Below are 15,440 nucleotides of genomic sequence, written 5' to 3' on the forward strand. Positions count from 1 at the left end.
CAACCGTTAGCCCGCACTATTTTTAAAAATTCAAATTTCACTTACAAACACTTTGGCTTGTATGGCGCAGGTGTTGCAAATGCACAAGATTTTGGTTTATTTTACATAACAATCGCATAAAGTTAAGGACAAAACCATGGACAGCAAGTAATGCATCGTTTTCCTTTTGAATTGACTTGGTTGATATGCAGCTTGCGATTGCATTCCTATTCAATTGATCTAGTGCTTTGTACATTCTATTAAATAACCTACTCCTCTCTCCATCTTTCTATTAACATAATAACAAGGTCTTGGCTCTGGCACTGGGACCATAACCTGCAGGGTTCCAGTTGAAAAATTCTAAAATATATTTACAGGCATGTCATCGTCGTCTTCGCCGGTGTCGTTCTGGCGCACAGCCATGGCAGTTTCCACGAGGTAATACAGACACTTGTAGTTGTCGCGATCCTCTCGGCTGAGGCCTGCACAAAATTGATAAAGATTAAACCCGAAAACCAGCTACTAACGGTAAACATACTCTGCGATGGCGCTGGCGAGGTCTGACCGGGGTTACTTTCGTTCTTAGTAATGGCGAAGGCTTCCTCCGACTGTAGATTATCCCTTTTGGCAGGCTGTTCTGGGTCAGAGATGACTGTGGGCTCGTACAACTGCTCCGTCTTGCCTGCATTAGATATTGGTTAATCCAAGTATTTATGGGTACTTTCTCCATCTGAGACTTACCGTCTTGTATGGCCATCTGTTCGTTGGGATTCCAGCTGGCAGTATCGGCAGATCCAGTACCAGAAGTCAAGTTGGTGCCTGATTCAGTAGCAGCGTTGAGTGTGACAGTGTTGGTGGTGGTCACCTCTTCAGTGGTGAAAACAGTTCTAAAAAGTAAGGGGTTCATGTAATTGAGAAATCCCCAACCAGACCCCCGAAAGATAACTCACTTCATCACGCTCTGCCAGTCGTCTGTCTCGAAGCGCCCCTCCTCGCTACGCTGCTCGAATTCCTGGACGCTCTCGTCGGTTTCGGATCTGCAAAACAAATAAATGCGCTTAGCAATGGAATATCAACGCGAAAGCATACTAAAGACTAAGGCCAGTCGGTCGACGTCGTCGTTTGACAACTGTACCTAGAGGCCATCACGAAGCTCCCGAATTCGTCCTGGTAACAGTACACAGCCTTGGACTTCGTCTGCGATGATTTCTTGAACACCTGCTTGATTACTGTCCCCGTCTGCTTCGACTGCTTAGACTTTGCGCCCACCGTCTTCCCAGTCGCTGTCGCCGGTTGCCTCTTTTTGCCGCGCTTCGTCTGACTGGGTTTATCCTCATCATCGTCATCGAAATTGTATGGGATTAAGGAACCGGCAGAGCTGCAGCTGGAGCCGGCACTCATGCTACCACCACCGCCACCACTAAGAGCTGCTGCCGCCGCCTTGCGCATTTGATAGTTCTGAATCTTTTCGATCATGGTTGCTTGGAGCGACGCATGGAGACTTTGAAAGCCCATCGGGTTGTTTGCAATGGCCTGCTGCCAACTTAATAGAGGGAGGAGGAGGGGAGGAGGATAACGATTGGGACAGGAGCATAACCTACGCAATTGCGACTACAACTAAAGGCAAGCGACCAGTAGGTACCTGTATATGACGCTGTCGTCGTACTCTGGCTCCATCTTGACCATCTGACCATTGGGTCCTTGTACATACTGATCGAAATTGGTCAAGACATTGGCAATGCCTTCGTGGATCTCGCCGGCGGCACCATCAACCTCTTCGGTGGCACCAACGACCTGATATAGATATCGAGTAGATCGGATTATTTATAAATTAAAAATAACAATAATAAGAAACAATTCCCATTACTTTCAAAAGCAAGAACTCACCACTTCGGAGACGGGACTACCCGAAATGGGATTTGGAGTCCCGGACATATTCATTCCCTGACCTCCACCACCACTCGACGTCGAGGAGTTCGGGCTGACCTTTTTGCCGCGACGCGAAATCGTAAAGTGCAGCGGATCATTGCCTTCGCGGCGTATCATTTCGGGCAGGATGCGGCGACGTGCATTGATGAACCAATTGCACACCTGCAGCACCGTCAGCCCGGCATCCTGAGACAATGTAAACTTTTCGGCATCACTGGGATAGGCATTGTAGCGATGCTCGTAGAGCCAACGCTTGAGGATCTTCACCGAGTGCTTGGGCAAGTTGCCGCGACGCTTGCGGTTCGAGGCGCTGTTGCTGTTGGGATCACCATCCACCATCATGTCGTGGTAGTTCTGCACATCATTGTTGCAATCCCCCGACATTACAACCACGTGATCAATCGAATTGTCATCCTCCATCAGGCCATCACCGGACAAGGCTTCCATCACGGCAATACTGCCATCGCCATTCATGTCGTCGCTACATTCAGACTGGAATCGGTTGCGCCCTGAAACTTAAGACATGGCATGAAGCAGGAATGATGCACCGCACCATCTCTCCCTCGCTCACCTTCGCTCTCCAGCAGGCTGGCCTGGACGTTGGCTTCGCGCATCATGTCATGGATGTTCTGGCGCACCTGGCGATCCAGCGCCAGGTTGACGTGCTCCTGCTCCGGAGACATCATATTGGACACGGCCGCCTATTCCCGATCGAGTTTAGATGGAAAAACGACTAGAAAAGTACAAAAAGTGACACCGAAAAATAATTGGAAAAGCTGTCAACGAAATTTTTGTTGCTTTTCTCTAGCTGGGAAAATTGTTGTTTTTTTCCTTTTCTTCAAGAGCTAAATTTTCTGTGTTCACAGCACGGGCTATGAGATTAAACTAACTTTTGGAGATGGGACCACGAATCCTTTCGACACCAAAATCATGGCCTGCTTGGCGAAATTTCGAAATTCAAATTTGGCTTTCAACTTTCATTTGGTTTGAAACCTATCGATAGCCGTCAACGCCGTCCATCGACCAGTCCATGTCAAATTTGACACTTTTGCAAAATATTTTCATTGCGCGCCTAAATAACGGGCAACTTGATTGCTATTTAGTCACCTGCTTTCCTGTACATGGCCGCTTTTATTTAATTGCACTTTTCACTTGATTTTTTGTTAATTTTTGCCCTCGGCACACTATCAGCCAGGTGGTTGGGGACAGCGACGCAGACGCTGGGTCACAGCCTCCGGATTTTCGCCATTTGACGCGGGATTGACGGGGGACAACGGGTGCTTTACAACGATTGGCTGTGGTCTATTACAACAAGTTTTCCTTTGGCGTTTTATTTTATTATCTTTTGCCTCTGGCTCGACAAGAAACAACACAACAATGATAGTGATGGGAGTACTTCGATAGACTGTGCTGCAGTATCTAGCAACAATGAAACGGTCACTCTTGCAGCTTCCAAAGTGTGACCGTTGATTTGTATTCGTAAACAAAAAATTTTGTTTTTGTTGATTGTTTTTTAAACTGTTATGAACTGCGCCTTGGATGAAGAGCTGCTGGCCAACATAAAATGCAGCGACCAGGAGGATGCTGGCGACGAGGAGGAGAAGATGCAGGTGGAGGAGCAGCTACCACAGCTGCCGGATCCCACTGCTCAGGAAGCTGAAGAAGATGACTCCGATCCGCTGCAAGAGACGTCTGGAAGCAGCTGCTTTCCCTGGATTTTTGAGGACGGCGATGTGCTGATCGGTAACGAACAACTGGCCGAGATGGTGCTCAAGTCCGAGGGTTCAGTTCGCCCGGGACTTACTGCCAAACGGGGCCGCGGTCGTCCGTCCCATAATGCTGGCCAATACACTTCGACCACTGGACAAATATGGAGCTTGGTCAAGGATCCGCAGATGGCAGTCGGGGAGGAACTGCCTTTGCTGGGCCAGCAAGCCTGCGGAAAGGGACCAGCACGTTCCGTTTCTAACGCCGTGGAGGCCTGGATGCTTCTGTTTGACGATGAAATGCTCAAATCCCTGCTGCGTCACACAAACGAGCAGATGCGCAAGAACAGGAATCCCACAGGTGCCCAGCGACCGCTGGACATTGTGGAGCTGCGGGCGTTCCTCGGCTTGAGCTACCTTTGCGGGGTTTTCCGCAATGCCCAGTTCAATGGACCCCTAGAGGAACTGTGGACGTTGGAGCTGGGCAACGCCATCTTCCGGGCCTCCATGACCCTCGCCCGATTTAAGAGCATTTCCGAGTGCCTGTCGGGTCCCAGTGGGGGTTGGTCTGAGGCCCAAAAGCTTTGGCAGCGGCTCCTCATTAACTGTCGGTCCTACTACGGTTGCAGCAGTTGGTTGAATGTGGATGAGTCCTCCGGCACGGTGGCCAAGAATCGGCTGACCCTCTGCTGTGACGCCAGGACTTTGTACATGGCCAATGCCTTATTAAGCAGCAGGCAACAGAGATCGCTGGAGAGGGATGTGGAACAGTTGATTTGCGATTTCAAGACGACTAGCAGAAATGTCACGATGGGATTCAGACACCTGAACCTTTCGCAGAGCGAGCAGCTGATGCAGCGCCAGCTCAGCTCGCTGGGATTGCTAGAGGCTACGTCGCCGGATTGGCCGCGACAATGGCAGTGTGATATTCCCACTTATAGCGGCTCCTCCAAGCTCATTCCTTTCGATGGTGAAGCCGTCTTCTGCTGTGGTCTCAGCCCCCAAGTGGATGCACTCCAGGCATACCAGAACACTTCGCAGGCTTGCCAGCAGTTTTATGACCTCACAGAACGCTTTAGCACCGCCCACATGCTGCCCTCCTCCCTGGAAAAGCAATGCAACTCCTTCCTGCAGCTCCTTCACTTTGTACTCAATGTGGCCGCCGTGAATGCATGGATCCTACTTCGACTCTCGCCGAAAGGTGATGCCACGATGGAGCAGCGTGACTTTCAGCGTCAGTTGGGACTCTTTCTTACCCAGCAGCGATTGCAGAGGCGTTTGCAGCGAAGGTCCACCACCACGTCGCTTGTGATGCGCCTGCAGATCTGCGAGATTCTCGGGCAGCCCAGTCAGCGGCTGCTCAGCGAGGCCAGTGGCGATGCCAGGCGATCCGACAGCGTGGGCGTACTGACACCAGACAAGGTGAGACTGCCGGTGGGCGTAAATTTGTCCAGTCGCTATGGCGAGAAGCATCGCAGATGCAAGCCCTGCGCCCGGAACAAGCGAGGCACCAAGTCTCGAACGCGATGCCAGCAATGCCAGTCGCATCGGTGTGGTAACCACCTGATCTCCCGCTGCTATGAGTGCGTCGGTATTTTGCCCAGCCAACTGCCCGCGGGCAATATGCGAGACGACGAAATTGGACATTAAATAACATTTAATAAAGAGAGGCGAGACTACCGCTACTGTTTTGTTTGGGATGGGATGGATGCATATTGCTCAACGCTTCCTTGTGCTAAAACTACGATGACAACGGCATAACGAGCAAAAGCGGCAACACTAGAACTTATACTGGAAGGACTTGGGTGCCTTGTACTTGCTGACTGCCCCACCAGCGCCAGAGGAGTCCAAGGGATCGCTCTGGTCAAGGAACAAACTGAGGAACTGCTCGTTCTGTAGCTCGTTCAGCGGCATCTCCAACTCGCTGCAGGACTTTACAATCTCGGCGCAGGCGCGCAGATCCTTGCGCATATCTGGGAGGGGATTTAGAAGTCGGAATTAATACTTGGCCGAGGAGGATATTGGTTATCATACGACTCACATTGATAGTTGAAAAGCAGGCTGAGGCAGCTGGAGCAGGCGGAACGCTGCTTGTGCTGCAGAAACACCTCGATCAGACGATGCACGGCATCCACATTATTGCGGCCCAGGAATGAGGAGCACAAGGGACTGGCTCTGTAAGGGAAAGAGAATATGGATTAGGATTACAATTGCCAAAGGAAACTTTATTATCACACCTCCTCTCCACCAGCTCCTGCAGCTCCTTGTGGTGCTCGAACAGCTCACCCGCCGACTTTTGGTCGCAGAACCAATCGCTGGCGAAACACTGCTTCCACACGCAGGCCACCACAAAGATGTCCTTGTGTTCCCGGTGAATGGCACGCGCCACTTCCAAGAGCGACACCAGCACTGCCTCGCTTTTTTGGGCCAGTGTCTCTTCCGAAATAGTACGAAAAGCTGTGCGCGCCATCCGCCGACCCTCCTCCGAGGACATACTAACCCCGTAGCCGCGATGGAGGGTCATTAAAGCCACGTCCGCGTTGCCATTATTCCACAGAGCGATGGCCCGGAAGGGAGCCAGATCGGCGTAGGTCTGTGAAAACGGATGCTCCAGCTGGCGACAGGTCTCAGCCAGCGCTTCCAGTTGCTGGAGCTTGCGCTGGGCACTCAAATACTTGAGGCAGGCCACAAACACCTCGTTGGAGGGCAGCAGATGACAGCGGATGCACTGGCGGATCAGGTAGAGAAAGTCCAGCTTGTTCTTGATCTCCAGCGTGGCCATCAATAGGTTGTCCAGCTGCGGCTGCGACAGAGATCGGATGTCCAGGCCCAGTTGCGGCGAACGCAGCGCCTTCAAATCGCTCATCATGCCCTTGGACATCATGCCAACGTTCTGGCTGAAGCTAGTAGTACTCGCTGCCGTTCCCTTGCTACCTATCTGCACCGGCGTCGCCACATTGCTATTGGCGTCCGTCTCCTGTGCGGACGGTTGGCGCTTCATAAGGCTGTCGCGGAGCTCCTCCCATTTCTGCGTCTTGCGCGTTACCAGGTCATTGGTGAAGCAATCAATAGCGTCCAACTGGGTAGACTTCCGCCTCTGGCGCTGCGTTCCCGGCCACAAGAAGGCAGCGATGTAGTTCTGGAATCTCTGCAGACCCTTCGGCGACCCAGGTGCTGCTCCAGCCACTGTGGTGGTACCGCTGCTAGTCAAACGCGTCAACATGGCCATTGTTAGGAGGTCACCTCTGCCGCCGATGCTCCTCTAGACGCGTAGCTGGTCCTCCACACCTCCTTTCGCCTCTCTTTTGGTTGTATAATTCTGTTTTTCTTCCTTCTTTCGTTTTCCGTTTTGTTTAGCTGAGTGTTAGAGATGGCAATAAATCGATAGTGAATAAATCTATACCACTACTTAATATTTGATCAAATTTTTAATATTTTGTAATCTTTTAAATAGAAAATAAATTAAAAAAGCCATTGTTTTTATTAATTCGTTATTAATAAAATTGTAAGGAAAGGGCCCAGTAAACTATCGATATGTTATCGAAAATATTAATTTATTTTTAACGAGCCTTTCAAAGGGTTTTTTGCGAAATTTTTGGGAAAAACACTTTGGATTTGAAAAGATTGCAATTTATTGGCGTTTACAGTTCGCAATCCTTGTCTTATATCATAGGTTTCTTAAGCTACACATAAAGATCTGGGCATCAACAGACCAATCGGTACGAGATGTACCGGCCAGCCGTCTCCGAGGAGCGAATAATCTTCACCACCTGGCCGCGCTTAAGGCCAAAGTACCTGGCCACCGGATCGCCGGCCTGGATACGCATCAACATGTTTTCCTTGAGCTTGTAGCGACTCAGGAGCTCCTGCTTCTCCTCGGCGGTCATCACGACGTGCTCCGGCACCAGCTCGTGCTCGGTTATATTGATCAGCAGCTCCGATTCCAGGAACTGTTCCAAAATGTACTTCGGTGCCATGTCCACGAGCGACTGCTTGGCTGACGGCGTCATTCCACCCTGGACCACGACGATGGCCCGGTGAATGTTCTCCTCCTGCATGCGAGTGCAGTATGTCTTGATGGTCTTTATGCCAATCTTTGGCTCCTCCGGGAAGAAGACGAACATCTGATCCGTGGGATCGTCGTTGTGCGCCACCAAAACAATTAAATCAGAGCGCGAGGGCCGCTTCTCACTCGGCTTGTCGCCAAACATATTCTTGAACTGCTCCAGGGTCTGGTCCAGTTCCTCCTGCGTCACCAGGTAGCCGCGGTCGTGGCTCAGCTGCATGATGGTCTTGCGAATACGCCACAGCTTGTATGTCTCCGCTTCGTCGTCCATGGTCTTTTCCAAAAAATAATTATAAATTATACACGCGGATAGACTAGTGTGACCAGATGAATGTAATGGATAAATTCTTTTAGTTCTTCTTATTTATCGAAAAAATATACCAGAATATTACGAATATTAAAATACCTCCTTCGATTAATGAACGATGAAGAACAATCGATAGTGCCATCGAAGTTCTCACAGCTCTAGTACAGATTTAGTACATAAAATCAAAATTCGTAGTTTTTAACCAGAAGCAATTGCTCGAAGGTAATTATATGAAAAAATCGACCGTAGCCCTGTTCAGCAGCATTCAATGACAGCCAAATCGAATTCATCTAAAGCTAAAATAATCCACCAACAGACAGAAATCATTTGCCCCAGCTAAAATTTTCTTCTCCGTGCTTGTGTATGCGTGTGTGCGTGCTGCATGCATATGTGTGTGGGTGAGTGCGAAAGAGAGAGCTGTGTTTGTTTGTGTGTGGACAGTGACTCGTTGGTTAGAGGGAAAACAAAGAAAACTTTAGAAAAGAACGACGTAAAAAGGCATTTCCAAACTAATGAAAATAAATAAATTGATATCAAGGCAAGTAAGAGCAAAAGAGGTGATTGCTAATTTTGATAAGTTATCGATTTTTTGCATTTTGCTGCATGCAGTTTTGTAGCTGTAGTAGTTTATGGCTGCTGCCATTGCTGTTGTTGTTATTGTTTTTGGTGCTGCAGCTGCGCGTTCAAACTGTAAACTGCGGTTGCTGTTATTGTTGTACGCTGTAAATTGTTGCTGTTGCATTTTGGGTCAGTGATAGTGTGAGAGAGAGTAAATAAGAGATGGACAGTGTAACGGACAAAGGACACTTGCAGTTTGGAGGTTGTTGTTTGTGTTTGCAATTGGCACCTCTCCCCCGTCCCATCCCCCACCCCTCTTCCCCAACGTATACACACAGCATCTGCATTCGCATCCGCATCATCTGCTCTCTCACTCGCTGTTAGCTCACCCTCTCTAATCGCCCGCTGACTCTCTCTCTCAGCACTTTTGCCTCCTGTTTGCAACAACAACAATAAACAGAACAGAAAAGCAGAAGAACCGTAACAGCCATGGAGCACATCGATGAGCCACCGCCGCTCTCCGAGGAGAGCAACAGTAACAACAGCAGCGCCAGCAGCAGCTCTCACCATCTGTCTCAGTCGGGAGCCGTGGGAGCAGCGCCCCCTTCATCCGAGTCTCAGCCCCAGTCGCACTCTCATTCGCATTCGCCCACTCCCCCGGCCGCCGTCCCCCTTCCCCTGGATATCCCATTGAATGAGCATTCACCGCATGATCACTCACACTCACCCACTCCTCCTGATCTCCGCCAGACCGCACCGGCACCACCACAGCCACAGCCATCCACGACTCCTCCATCGACGGCACCACAGCGGGAGCGAGAGCAGCATTTGGAGGAGGAGCAGCCACCGCCTGTGTTGGAGGATCAGCAGCAGCATCCGGCCCTACAGTTGCAGGATCAACAGGTGCAGCAGGAGTTGCCGGATCAACCCTTCCAGGATCACGAACAGCAACAACAACAGCACCTGCACCAGCAGCAGTTACCGGCTGAGGAGCAGGATCGTCAAGGGCAGGAGCCGTACCCAGATCAGCCGCAGCCGGATCAAGACGCTTCTCTGAATGAGGATCAATCGGCGAGGGAAGCTCAACTACTTCAGGTCCAACCGGATCCCATAGCCGAAGCAGAAGCCGAACCTCTCCTCCTCGAAGACGTGGACGAGCAGGAGGACTCAGAGTCTCAGGAGCTGCCAGGACCGCCGCCGCCGCCGCCTGTCGGGATCATTGACGAGAACTTAGAGGTCAACGCCGTGGAGCGCATCGACGACTCCGACGAGGAGGAAGACGAGGTCGTGGAGGACGAAGACGACGCTGAGGTTGTAATCGAAAGCGTCCAGATAGTAGGCAGGGAGTTTGCCTCCCCCTCCGCCTATATTCGGGCCCTGCGCCTGCACTCACGTCACTCGTCGAGAGTTGCACCACTGCCCCAGCTGGTCCGGGCGCCACGAACCGCCAGCAACGATACCAACAACAACACCAACAACAACAATAACAGTAGTAACAACAGCAGTGGCAATTCGCGACGCACTCGCCACTTTTACAGCAACAACGGCAGTCACTTCAGCAACGACATGTTTCCCAGCCACGCCCCCCGGACCAGTGCCCAGGGCTCGCCCCGGGTGGGCAGCGGAGGACGTCGCAGCCAGCACTCGGCCCGCACTGCCGCCTCCAATTCGCCGCAACACCAGGGCGTTGATCCCTTGAGACTGCTGTATCCCAATGTCAACGAGAGCGAGACTCCGCTGCCGCGGTGCTGGAGTCCGCACGACAAGTGCTTGTCCATCGGACTGTCGCAGAATAACCTGAGGGTTACATACAAGGGTGAGTCATAATCTTTTATGGTTTGGAATCTAGTTGAAAGTCCACAAAGCTAATAACCAAACAAGGACGTAATCGAATGCATTGCATTCAAAATACTCTGAATCTCCTATTATGGTGTTCTTTCCCATTTATTTTTGGTTTCCCCAATAATCTTTTTTTAATCAAACCAAAAAATCTAATTTCTAAAAGAAGCGGAGAGACAGTGAGAGTGATGATGAGCGAGTGCATTTTGAGGGCCACTGCAGTTGTCTCGCTCTTGGCACTCTGGCACACGCACAGACACAGACACACAGGTGCTCACAGCTGTGTTGCTAGTGGTTTTTGTTTTTCACCACTCACTTCTCCCACGCTCATTCGCGTGACTGTAAACTGTGTTAACAGAAACAGCTTTCCGCAGACAACATAACGTGTACAGTGTAGTGTGTGTACAGTGATGTATATTTATGTATGCATTTGACATGACATTTTACCGCAATTTTACTTTTGCAGGGGTAGGGAAGCAGCACAGCGATGCCGCCTCCGTGCGCACCGCCTACCCGATCCCGTCCTCCTGCGGACTGTACTACTTCGAGGTGCGGATTATCTCCAAGGGACGCAACGGTTACATGGGCATCGGCCTGACCGCCCAGCAGTTCCGAATGAACCGCCTGCCAGGTTTGTGTGTTGCGATGATGCGTGCTGCTCGCAGCTCCTGTGCTCACCATGATTCCTAATGACCCCCAATCCTCAAGTAGGTTGGGACAAGCAATCGTATGGCTATCACGGCGACGACGGCAACTCATTCAGCTCCTCCGGGAACGGACAGACATACGGGCCCACCTTCACTACCGGCGACGTTATCGGCTGCTGCGTCAATTTTGTGAACAACACATGCTTCTACACGAAGAACGGCGTGGATCTGGGCATCGCATTTCGGGACTTGCCGGTGGGCATCTTAACATTTCCATCCCTAACTCTTATACCTTAACACTCTGGCATTTTCTGTGCAGACCAAGCTTTATCCAACTGTGGGCCTGCAGACGCCCGGCGAGGAGGTGGACGCCAATTTTGGCCAGGAGCCCTTCAAGTTCGACAAGATTGTGGAAATGATGAAGGAGATGCGCTCGAGTGTACTGCGCAAGATTGACAGGTACCCGCACCTGCTGGAAACCCCGGAGAACCTAATGAATCGGTCTGTTTATGCAAATTCTTGGTATCGAATCGATTTATATGTATGTATATTTCCTTTTTTTAGATTGGTCTCCACCTATCTGGTGCACAATGGCTACAGCAAGACCGCCGAGGCCTTTAATGGCTACACAAACCAGCCCTTCGACGAGGATCTCTCCTCCATTAAGACGCGTCAAAGTAGGTAGCCCCCTAAACAGGAAGTAATCCCAACTAATTGCTTGATAAACATTCCTGCACAGAGATTATCAAGCTAATACTAACAGGAAAAATGAGCCAGGCCATTGAGCACACCCTGCGGTCCTATCCCGGGCTTTTGGAGAACAATAAGAACCTCTGGTTCGCCTTGAAGTGCCGCCAATTCATCGAGATGATCAACGGAGCCGACGTTGAGGTCAGTAAAGGAGTATATAATCCTATAAGTCAAGTATACATTGAAGTTATTCCGACAGAATGCCAATAACAAAGTCACCGCCACCACACAGACCATGCCAACGAATCAGACGTCTGTGATACAGTCCACCAAGGCGTTCAAACACAGCAAGAGCGGAAATGGCAATGGTAACGGAAACATTAATCAGTCATCACAACAGCAACCGAACAACACTGCGACTCCAGCTGTGATAAAGCCACAAGTGGGCGACAAGGCAGATACGAAAAGGTAACCTAATGTTTTGCTTACCTAAACCAACAATTATAAACTAAATCAATTCTCTTAGCATGCTGGTTGACGACAACTCCAACAAGTGCTTGGAGCACGACAGCAACAGCATGGACGTCGAAATGGAACCCTGCCAGAGTCATTCGAACGGCGGCGGCGACTCCAACTCCTGCTCCAATGGCAATGCCAGCGCCGTTCGCAACTCTCTAGATGCCATCGACGAGGAAATGGGTAAGTGGCTATAATGTTTTACCCCGAACAAACCTAATTCCCCTTCAGACGTAGACGTTTCACCCTCGTCGCGCAGCGGTGGCCGTGTGATCGAGAAGATTCTGGAGTTTGGAAAGGAACTGTCCAGCATGGGCCAGCAGCTTGAGAAGGAGAACCTCATGACGGAGGAAGAGCGTCAAATGTTGGAGGTAATTGCTTACTTTGATTATTTGATTATTTCATAGTCCAATGTTGCATTTTTTACTTAATTCCAGGATGCATTTAGCTTGATTGCCTACTCAAATCCGTGGTCCAGTCCCTTGGGCTGGCTGCTGTGTCCCTCGCGTCGGTGGAACATCTCCACCACTCTCAACTCGGCCATATTGGGTGAGTTATAACAGACTTGTCAATCTTAAAAGGTAATAATTAATTCCGAGTGGTTTACCACAGAGTCACTTAACTTCGAGCGCCGTCCACCGCTGGAGTATCTGGTGGCTCACGCCTCTGAGCTAATCAAGATCATCGGACAGCACTCGCTGGGCGAGGATGCTTTCATTACCATCGACGACGTGTTCCCGCAAAATTGACCCAGTTCGCCGACGCTGCTGAAGATGTTCGAGACCACGCTGACCCTGCCGCGCACCAGTGTGCTCACAGAACCACCCCTGGGCAGCGCCGGCGTTGGCGGAGCCGGGCCCTCTACATCAACGGCAGCAGTCGCCGTTCAGACGACCAAGCGCCGACGACGACGCCGTAATAAACGGCGCCGCAAGTCCTCACTGTCCAGCAGCACTGATGCACCCACCTCCCGCACCTATGATCCCGTGATGACGGGCAGCAGTCTCCGTTCAGCGGCAGCTGCGGTGGCTGCTTCGGTCAACGTGGGCACAGGGCCAGTGCGTCGGGGTCGGCACCGTAGCAGCGGCAGCGGAGTCAGCTCATCATCGCGGTCGGCACAGGGAACAGCAGCAGCAGCGTCGTCGGCGGCAGCAGCAGCAGCTGCAAGGGCGGCGGAGGAAGAGGACGCGACAGGGCAAGAAGAAGCGGAGGCGACAGAGCAAGAAGAACTAGAGGCCGGAACGATGAGCGATGGGAGCAGTGCGTCCATGTTCGGGGATCCGCAGGATTTCTTCGAGACGCTCGACTAAATTTAGATTATTTACAATTCGTAGTAGGTTAAATTTTGTTGTTACTTTTCCCGCGTTCTCATTTATTTCAAACATAATGCCCTTCTTTTAATTGTTCGAGCGAGTAATATGCTAAAGATGATGATTTCGGCGTGATTTTTAATATTTTAACATTTATGCAACACATATTTTATATAGTCTCTCTCTAAGCGTAAAGTGTGTAATAGTATGATGTATCCTTAAATTTCCCAACTGTGCTGCGACACGACACCTTCCAGAACTTCCTTCTCCACGCCCAAAATATAATCTAGAAAGTGAACTAGTTAAGTGTTCATCCATCTAATTAGCATGTTGGAATAGGAAACCCATAGTTAACTGGTATAAACGTAAACATAGTAGACTCTCCTCCCCCTCGTTCAAATATTTCCCGAGTTCCAGTGTTTTCTATGCGATTTTCTCATCATCTTTGTGGCAAGACTAAGCGCGAGCAAATGAAACATTTCAAGTGTAATATTTTCTCTATAGGGTTTAAGCATATTAAATTTACTCTATATATATATAATGTATACACAGATCAGGCAAAGCAAGCGCAGATATACCATTAAACTGGATAATCGTTTAAAAATATATTGTATGGATGTGTATTTCATGAAAAGAATGTGTTGTTTTAGCTGTGGAGATAAGGGGGTCCCAGTAATTATCAGTGCTGCATTTAAAACTGCAATATATCGATTTTCTAGGACACAAATCAATTAAAAATATTTTTTTTTATATTTTTCGATAATATCAAATTCTTTTTGAACAAAAAATTTATTAAAAGTATTCGTCTTTATTTATTTTTGTAAATCTATAAGAATTTGATAATTTACTATAAATTTATTCTTAAATAAAAATCCTTGTGACATTAAAATGAAAAAAAATCAACTTAAATTAAAATATTTCTTATACATCTTTTAAATCACAAATCGCCAAGGATTTAAACTCTGAAGATTTCCTACAAATGTTAATCCTCTCAAAAATAGGCAAAGTTACACTACCGTAATTTCTCGCCTACTTTTAGACGTCATTTAAGCGATTTAGAATCCACACCGATCTATAAATATAACCTCCATGCAGCATCTACAAATCTGGCTGCCTAATCCGCTGCACTTTCTCCGCATTCTTGACATGCTCCTTGAGCATTCTCATTATTTCCGTATCAAATTCTGGAGGCGTGGGCTTGGTTTCGGTGGCCCAATAGAATATATCCCAATCGTTGCTAACGCCATTAATTAAGCGATCATACTCGGCTGTCTGCTCGGCATTGAAATCCCTTAGAAATTTGGCCACAAAGGTACTCAGCAACAGATCATTCTCCAACATGCCTCGCTTACGGCTCTGATAGAGGAGCCTGCAAAATATTTAATAATTAAATGGGGTACAAGACTGTATATTACGTTGGTGTCCATACCGCTGCTTGCGCTTTTCGAGAGGCTCATCAGGACGGGCTGGATACTCCGGCACGGGCAAGTGGGGTGGATCATCGTAGTCCACTATCTCGCCCGGCGTTGTGAATTCCGTTTTATCCAAATTACTGGCGGAACGATTCTGTGCAATGATTGGCAGTGCTAGGCGACGGCAGCCTGTCGATACCTGTGAATGGGATATGTATTTAGTATAAGTTATCAATTATAAGTTTAAATTATACCAAAAATTTTGTCAACATGTTGAAATACAAAAATTAGAAGAATAACAATGATATAACAACAATGTGACCAGCCAAATGAATTCATAATTCCATAAAGCGTGGAACTCAACGGCTGGAAATGCACACATTTCCAACATGTTCCAGTCAGGCGGGAAATAAACACTCCGCGTTATTTTTCCATTTTGAACATTACCGCATTTGAAACTAATAGAGCGGGATTTCTTGTC

The 15,440-nt window shown here is 49.1% G+C and overlaps 7 protein-coding genes across 17 annotated transcripts; 3 read left to right on the top strand and 4 right to left on the bottom strand.

The window, feature by feature from the left end:
* Nucleotides 1-57: 57 nt before the first annotated feature.
* achi (achintya) lies at nucleotides 58-3,343 on the bottom strand. 10 transcript variants are annotated; one of them, XM_086837873.1, is made up of 9 exons: nucleotides 3,016-3,337; nucleotides 2,480-2,641; nucleotides 1,867-2,417; nucleotides 1,622-1,773; nucleotides 1,115-1,522; nucleotides 930-1,016; nucleotides 721-866; nucleotides 518-661; nucleotides 58-461 (listed from the first exon to the last, which is right to left on the bottom strand). In XM_086837873.1, exons 2-9 carry the CDS (start codon nucleotides 2,592-2,594, stop codon nucleotides 340-342), a joined length of 1,725 nt encoding a protein of 574 aa, XP_086693999.1. In that variant the 5' UTR covers nucleotides 2,595-2,641; nucleotides 3,016-3,337; the 3' UTR covers nucleotides 58-339. The 10 variants fall into 10 exon arrangements, with proteins under 10 accessions (XP_086693999.1, XP_020803266.2, XP_086693998.1 ...); XM_020947607.2 differs by having other exon boundaries at nucleotides 1,867-2,423; nucleotides 3,016-3,317; XM_086837872.1 differs by lacking the exon at nucleotides 3,016-3,337 and adding an exon at nucleotides 2,799-2,817 and having other exon boundaries at nucleotides 1,867-2,423.
* On the top strand, nucleotides 3,337-5,293 carry LOC110180012 (uncharacterized). The gene has a single exon (XM_020947605.2). It carries the CDS (start codon nucleotides 3,432-3,434, stop codon nucleotides 5,262-5,264), a length of 1,833 nt encoding a protein of 610 aa, XP_020803264.2. The 5' UTR covers nucleotides 3,337-3,431; the 3' UTR covers nucleotides 5,265-5,293.
* On the bottom strand, nucleotides 5,254-7,142 carry LOC110180015 (uncharacterized). Its single transcript, XM_020947611.2, has 3 exons — nucleotides 5,852-7,142; nucleotides 5,656-5,789; nucleotides 5,254-5,587 (listed from the first exon to the last, which is right to left on the bottom strand). Exons 1-3 carry the CDS (start codon nucleotides 6,841-6,843, stop codon nucleotides 5,394-5,396), a joined length of 1,320 nt encoding a protein of 439 aa, XP_020803270.2. The 5' UTR covers nucleotides 6,844-7,142; the 3' UTR covers nucleotides 5,254-5,393.
* An 89-nt stretch (nucleotides 7,143-7,231) lies between these two features.
* Polr2E (DNA-directed RNA polymerases I, II, and III subunit Rpb5) lies at nucleotides 7,232-8,254 on the bottom strand. Its single transcript, XM_020947615.2, has one exon. It carries the CDS (start codon nucleotides 7,949-7,951, stop codon nucleotides 7,319-7,321), a length of 633 nt encoding a protein of 210 aa, XP_020803274.1. The 5' UTR covers nucleotides 7,952-8,254; the 3' UTR covers nucleotides 7,232-7,318.
* Nucleotides 8,255-9,034: 780 nt separating this feature from the next.
* LOC110180016 (ran-binding proteins 9/10 homolog) lies at nucleotides 9,035-14,181 on the top strand. 2 transcript variants are annotated; one of them, XM_086837865.1, is made up of 11 exons: nucleotides 9,035-10,361; nucleotides 10,851-11,015; nucleotides 11,093-11,286; nucleotides 11,351-11,532; nucleotides 11,596-11,708; nucleotides 11,771-11,922; nucleotides 11,981-12,189; nucleotides 12,248-12,420; nucleotides 12,469-12,608; nucleotides 12,675-12,786; nucleotides 12,850-14,181. In XM_086837865.1, the coding sequence occupies exons 1-11, from the start codon at nucleotides 9,035-9,037 to the stop codon at nucleotides 12,984-12,986; spliced, it is 2,904 nt and encodes a 967-aa protein (XP_086693991.1). In that variant the 3' UTR covers nucleotides 12,987-14,181. The 2 variants fall into 2 exon arrangements, with proteins under 2 accessions (XP_086693991.1, XP_020803271.2); XM_020947612.2 differs by having other exon boundaries at nucleotides 11,096-11,286.
* LOC110180018 (uncharacterized) lies at nucleotides 13,011-14,181 on the top strand. The gene has a single exon (XM_020947616.2). It carries the CDS (start codon nucleotides 13,011-13,013, stop codon nucleotides 13,545-13,547), a length of 537 nt encoding a protein of 178 aa, XP_020803275.1. The 3' UTR covers nucleotides 13,548-14,181.
* Nucleotides 14,182-14,254: 73 nt separating this feature from the next.
* Nucleotides 14,255-15,346, bottom strand: LOC110180040 (succinate dehydrogenase assembly factor 2-B, mitochondrial). The gene is made up of 3 exons (XM_020947652.2): nucleotides 15,214-15,346; nucleotides 14,977-15,158; nucleotides 14,255-14,916 (listed from the first exon to the last, which is right to left on the bottom strand). The coding sequence occupies exons 1-3, from the start codon at nucleotides 15,229-15,231 to the stop codon at nucleotides 14,646-14,648; spliced, it is 471 nt and encodes a 156-aa protein (XP_020803311.2). The 5' UTR covers nucleotides 15,232-15,346; the 3' UTR covers nucleotides 14,255-14,645.
* Nucleotides 15,347-15,440: the final 94 nt, after the last annotated feature.

Source organism: Drosophila serrata, unplaced genomic scaffold, assembly GCF_035046125.1.
Source record: "Drosophila serrata isolate PLE 108 unplaced genomic scaffold, ASM3504612v1 contig_334, whole genome shotgun sequence".
Lineage (NCBI taxonomy): Eukaryota > Metazoa > Arthropoda > Insecta > Diptera > Drosophilidae > Drosophila > Drosophila serrata.